Here is a 6,496-nt window from a genome sequence, read left to right as displayed (position 1 = left end):
TGCTGCTTGTGCTAATTTTGAGAGGGAAGGCACTAGTATTATAGAAGGTAGGGAACGGCTTCTTTCAAAAGGTGAGATTTCAGATGGCACTTAAGGAAGCCAAGGAGTGGTGATAAGGAGGAAAGTATATTCCAGGCATGGGAGACAGCCAGTGAAAATTCACTGAGTAGGGAGGGAGCTAGAGTGTTTTCTAAAAGGAACAATTTCCTCATCTGTAAAATGGAGATAATAGTACCTACAGGATTATTGGGAGGATCAAAGGAATTAGCAAATGGGAAGTACCTGGCCAACCTTAAAGCGCTATGTATAAAAACTGTTGATGATTATTACCAGTAAGAAGACCAGTGTCACTAGATCACAGAGAACAGCGAAAGGAATGTATCATAAGAAGACTGGAAAGGTAAGAAGAGACCAGTTTATGAAAGACTTTCAAAGCCAAAGACAGGATTTTATATTTGATCCTACAAAAAATGCAGAGCAACTAGAATTAACTAATAGACTGACAAAGCCAGATCTTTTCTTCAGAAAGATCACTTTGGTAGCCAAGTGGTAGATGGTTTGGATTAAAGGGGAGACTTGAGGTAGGGAGACCAACCAGCAGGCTATGGGAATAATCCTGACATTCATAAATGAGGTCCTGCACCAAACTGGTGGCAGTGTCAGGAGACAGAAGGGGGCGCCAAATCGTTGCAGACATAAAATCAATAACCCCTGGCAATAGATTGGATGGGAACAGGGGTGGCAGTTAGAATGATGCTTCTAGGATAAGATCTAGGTTTCAAGCCTGAGGGACTGGAAGTATGTTTGTACCCATTATAATAATACGGAAGTTTGGGGGAGGAAAGAATAATTCTATGTGTTGTGGGACGAGAGAGATGATGAGTTCAAATTTGAACATATTCAGCTAGGGTATCTGTGGGACACTCAGTGGGAGATGTCCAGGAGCAACTGGACATGTAAGATCAATGGTCAGAAGAGACAGTAGGGATGTATAAATACATCTCAGAACAATCTACAAAATGGTTTCATATGAGCTTGATAAGAATAGGAAGAATATGCTTTATTTGCACTAGGAAGTTTTGTTTTCAAGAAAATTTGCCATATGCTTCCTATAAGTAGTGAATAATCCTCATGAATTTAAACATGACTCATGAGAAAAATTGCATTGGCACACATTTCAGTAGCACTCACATTTTATAGATCAAAGAATTCTGTGCTGCATAATCAGCTTTATAATTAAAATCATTACCCCTGATTTAATCTGCCTCCTGAGATTACCTCCCTTTACATCTAGGAGAGTAGTACTGCCCTGAAGGAGGTGGTAACCTTTTTCAGTCCTTCTTCCTCCCAATAATCAGGTGACTCATATGATTCCTATCCCTCCTTCAGCCCATTGAATTGCTTTCCATGGTCTATAAAATCCCATTTCTCACCTGTAAGTCTGCAGTTGCTGTTAACTCTGGGTTCAACTCAGGTCCTTGACTCCTGTAAGCTGATTACTGTAGCCTCCCACATCTCTGTCAATGGTTATGGTGAGTACCATATTTCTAGTCTTCTCAGATTCTTCTGGTAATTACCAAAGACTGGGCTGATGCTGGTGGTGGTGAAACTCTTAGTCTTTTTATCCAAAATTGACCATGAAATATGCCAAAGAAGGGAGGGAATCAGCTGCTACAAAGGGAGGGGCCTTGGCAAGGGGGGTCTGGCACTGAAATAAAGGAATTCTCTGTGGGCCAAACATCAATCACTTAACAATCTCCTAACAGAAAAATTAAATGATCACAAAACATTCCATAAGACTGAGGATTCCTTTAACCAGATGAGAAAAGGGCAGAATTTTGATTCTATTTCCTAGAATACAAAGCTTCCACTTTAAAAAGGAAAAGTCCTAGAGATGTCAGAACCATCTGTTTGATTCAGCGTAGTAAGTGTCCATGCCTGAAGCATTGTGCAATTATAGAATTATAGAATCTTAGAGTTAGTTTTAGTTAATTATTTGATTTCTGCAAGGATTTATTATCTTTCCTTTCCACTGTACCCCAATAGAACAATAAAAAATATAAGACCTTCATAATAAATATGCATAGACTATCAAATTACAAAGATTCAAATTGGTCAGTCCAAGTCCATATGAATCATTCTTGATTTGAATTCCATTGCTTCACTGCCAGAAGATTTGTAGGATGTTTCATCTTCAGTCCTCTGGACACATGTTTTATTATTGCATCCACCAGAGTTCTAAAGTCTTTTAAGATTGTTTTTCTCTATAATGTCATCATTTGTCCTCACTTCAGTCTGCATCAGTTCACAGAGATCTTGTCAATTACCTCTGAAATTGTCTATTTTACTATTTCTAATACAGCAATAGTATTCCATTATCTACATACTCCATAATTTTTAGCTATCCACCATTAGGAGAGTACCCCTTTAGCTTCCAGTTTGGGGCTACAATGAAAAGAATATGTAAATGAAAAAGAAAATGAAAAGAAATGACAAAGAATTTGTACATTTGGTCCCTTTCATGTTTTGTTGACTTCTGTACTCCACTGCCTCACCTAAAATACTATGCCCAGAGCAGGACTTCAAGCTCCAGATGAGTAAAAACATAGTCATGGACTACAAGATTATCACCTCTATCATACTTTGATTATTGAAAGCTAAGATTACATTTATTTTTTTCTAGATTCCATACAATATGACTGACTTAATGAACAAGCAATCCACACATCTTCACAATTAACACCTTATCTTCACATGTAATGACTTCTGTTACACATTGACTATAAAACTGAGTAGCCATTGCAAAGGATCATGTCTAATTTAATTCAATAAACAACTATATTGAGTTGCTACCATGTCTCAGATGATTTTAGGTTTGGGGAACATAATAAGCTTAATAGCTGCCTTAAAATATTATGTAGTGTTTTATATATGTAAGACATTTGTTCCTCTCTGCTACCCTGAGAGGTAGGTGCTATTATTATCATCTCTATTTTACAGATGAGGAAACTGAGGCTAAGAGAGTTTAAGTGACTTGGCTAGGTTCAGTCAACTAATAAGTATCTAAAGAAGCATTTAAACACAATCTTTATGATTCTAGATCCAGTGCTCTAATGCACTATACCACATAGGTCTATGATATATAACTAAGATAATAAAGCATGACCCCATTTATGTTATCAAGGAGTTTATACTCCAATTGTTTGAGGAAGGAGGAGGGCAACAAGTACACAGATAAGTTTCATGTGGAGAGGGGGATAATGGCAGTAAAGGAAAAACATAAACTAACTGATCTAGGAAAATTTGGAGACATAGGAAAATGTCAAGGAATTCTGCTTGTTAACAGTAATTTTTTTGGCTGACAAAATTATCTTAATGGCATGAACCAAGACATTGAAAGAAGACATTAGAAACCTATCATTGTAGTAGGGTACCATATAATTAGAAATATGGAGGATAATAGAATGCGATCCTGGACCCTTTTAATACTACAGTGCACCAATGAAAGGGAGAAAGTCCACTGAGAAGAATGGTAGCACTGATACAAACTTGGGGCAGTGGTAAGGGCAAAGGTGGGTGGGGGTAGGATCTTTTATGTTTTCACTTGGCACATGTTTTCATAGAACCATATTCAAAAGCACATTGGACAATGTGAGGTTCAGGTTGGCTTGAATGACTGAGATAACAATATTGACTAATGTGAATCAGGAAGATGGCATGGGTGTGTGGGTATGTATACCACTATTATGGAAGAGAGCTAAAAGCAACAGGTCAAAGTGGAGCAAAAGGAAAGGGAGGAAAGTCCTGCTAGAGATAAGGTAGTTGAGCTAAAGAGATGAGAAACAGAGCTGTTCCCTTCCACTCCCCAAGGACAGTACCAGTTCTGCTCCAAAGCCACGACAAATGTGATTCAAAGACAGATCCAAAAGACAGCCAGCACCATAACTTTTATTTTAAAAGCAAGTCCAATGCACTAATGCTTTAGAGTTAATTTTCATGAAATAGGGAATTATAGTAGCCAGAGATAAAGATGTTCTTTATACCAGAATAGTGGGGCCTTCAGGATCACGTTCTGTGGTAATTTTTTCCTTGTATATTAATATGCATGCTCTCTTTAGTTGGATGTGACCCCAGGGAAGTATTGTATATTAGGTTTTGCTTTAAGTTACCTATAGTTTCAAGAAAAACAAACATGGAAGGGATGATCATGATCAATAACAGTACATATAGAACAATTTCACGCATGGAAAAGCCTTTCACCAATTCCCACTTCTATTGGCCATTTCTGTGGGAGTGGGCTCAGAATCTGGGAAACTAACAGACTCTGGGTCTTTGCAGTCTGTATGTCAGAATCCTGCTATTTCTTAGAACTGCAAGGCCTTAAAGGGCAGAGATTTTCTTGCCAGAATTCTGTGTGTATATTTAGAAATACTATACCCCATGCAAAGAGGCACCTAATAAACCCTATTGAATGGCAGAGAACATGTTGTAGAATAATGATTCTGGGGAACTTTTCTTTACAGGGAAATTCTTTACTCTTCAATGGATCTCACTTCCAAGTGAAAGAATTCATCCTTATGGGATTCCCTGGAATCCATACTTGGCAACACTGGCTATCTCTACCCCTGGCATCACTCTATCTCTCCTCCATCAGTGCCAATCTGCTCATCTTTATCACCATCTGGAAGGATCCCAAATTGCACCAGCCCATGTACCAATTCCTAAGCGTTCTGTCTGTTGTGGACATGGGTCTGGCCACCACCATCATGCCCAAAATATTAGCTATCTTCTGGTTTGATGCCAAGGCCATCAGCCTCCCTGAGTGCTTTGCTCAGATCTATGCCATACACTGCTTTGTATGCTTGGAGTCAGGCATCTTCCTCTGCATGGCTTTTGACAGACATGTGGCTATTTGCCAACCCCTCCACTATCCCACTATTGTCACAGACTCTTTTGTCTTCAAAGCCACAGTTTTCATGGTGCTCAGAAATGGACTGGCTGTTATCCCAGTGCCTGTGCTGGCTGCTCAGAGAGATTACTGCTCCTCAAATGAGATTGAGCACTGCCTGTGCTCCAACTTGGGGGTCACCAGCCTGGCCTGTGACGACAGGAGGCCTAACAGCATTTACCAGATGATCCTGGCCTCACTGATAATGGGGGGTGACTTATCTCTGATCATCCTTTCCTATGCCTTGATCTTCTGGTGTGTGCTAAAGCTGAACTCAGCAGAAGCTGCATCCAAAGCCCTGAGTACCTGTAGTTCCCACCTCATCCTCATCCTCTTCTTCTATACAGTTATTGTTGTAATTTTTGTCACCCACCTGGCAGGGAGAAAGTATCCCCTGATCCCTGTGCTCTTCAATGTGCTACACAATATCATTCCCCCAGCCCTCAACCCTATTGTCTATGCATTCAGGACCCAAGACCTCAAGCTTGGCTTCCAGAAGGTGTTTCTGTCAGGCAAAAAGAGTAGATGAGCTCAAAGCAACCAGGCTCTCTGGGGACAAATTTCCAATGTATACAATCTCCACTTCATCCAGATAAGTAGAATCCCATTAAAACAACAGTTTTAATGTCCCACAACTGTTTGCTATATCTTTAGAGTGTTTCCTAGCTTTTATGATTCATTTTTGCCATTATGTCAGACTAAAACAAGGGAATTCTGATGTCCTGAAGAATTTTATACAGATCATGACTTATTGTAACCCCCTAAGAATGCCTTGGATTAATGCAAATAATCCCTCTTGGGTTATAATGAACAGTGGAGGCTGGAACACTGTACACAAATAGGATCTCATATATTCATTTATGGGAAGCTAGGTGGTGGAGTGGATAGAATGTAGAGCCTGGAGTAAAAGAAAAGAATGATCTTCTGCATGCAAATCTGGCCTCAGACACTTACTAGGTGTGTGGGTTTGAGCAAGTCACTTAACCCTGTTTGCCACAGTTTACTCAATTGTAAAATGAGCAGAAGGAAGAAATGGCAAATCACTCCAGTATCTTTACCATGAAAACTGAACGGGTCAGAAATGACTGAAAAATAACAAACATTCATTTTTGAATCCATGTAGCTTCCATCCTTTTAGTCCTTAACAATGTGTTGTTGAATAAAGACTCTGTATAGAAGGACTTGCTTTGCATTGACAATAATAGTTTCCAAACTTCAGGCTTGCTGAAACCCAATTGGGCTGGTGAGACTCCAGATGATACTCATTCTAAGGTCTTGACCAGTAAACTCCAAGTCCTTTTTTTTAAAATCACACATCACTATTTGGCAGTGGGGAAAAATTTGAAGTGGACCTTCAATATTTTTTAGTTTACATATTTACAAATGCTCTAGTGTGCTAAGAATTATATACATTATAAAACTTATGCAAAACAAAAAATTTAAAAGATCAGATAAAGATGGAATAATTGATCTAAAGCCCCTGAAATTTTGTGAGGAGAGTGACATGGTCACACATACCAATGGCCTGTGTGTAAAGATTGTTGAAGG

At 39.1% G+C, this 6,496-nt stretch overlaps 1 protein-coding gene across 1 annotated transcript; it reads left to right on the top strand.

Annotated features, from left to right (window-relative positions):
• Positions 1 to 1,591: 1,591 nt before the first annotated feature.
• Positions 1,592 to 5,477, top strand: LOC118836523 (olfactory receptor 56B1-like). The gene is made up of 2 exons (XM_036743783.1): positions 1,592 to 1,615; positions 4,524 to 5,477. Exons 1-2 carry the CDS (start codon positions 1,592 to 1,594, stop codon positions 5,475 to 5,477), a joined length of 978 nt encoding a protein of 325 aa, XP_036599678.1.
• Positions 5,478 to 6,496: the final 1,019 nt, after the last annotated feature.

Source organism: Trichosurus vulpecula, chromosome 2 (assembly GCF_011100635.1).
Source record: "Trichosurus vulpecula isolate mTriVul1 chromosome 2, mTriVul1.pri, whole genome shotgun sequence".
Lineage (NCBI taxonomy): Eukaryota > Metazoa > Chordata > Mammalia > Diprotodontia > Phalangeridae > Trichosurus > Trichosurus vulpecula.
The sequence above is the reverse complement of the archived record's forward strand: the minus strand, read 5'-3'. Positions and strand labels throughout refer to the sequence as shown.

What these genes read in the sequence shown, in the direction of transcription:
- LOC118836523 (XM_036743783.1), top strand. Translation starts at nt 1,592, where the DNA reads ATGCTGGTGGTGGTGAAACTCTTA. An exon ending in TGGTGGTGGTGAAACTCTTA is followed by an intron (nt 1,616 to 4,523) that starts GTCTTTTTATCC and finishes TTTTCTTTACAG; the next exon opens with GGAAATTCTTTACTCTTCAA.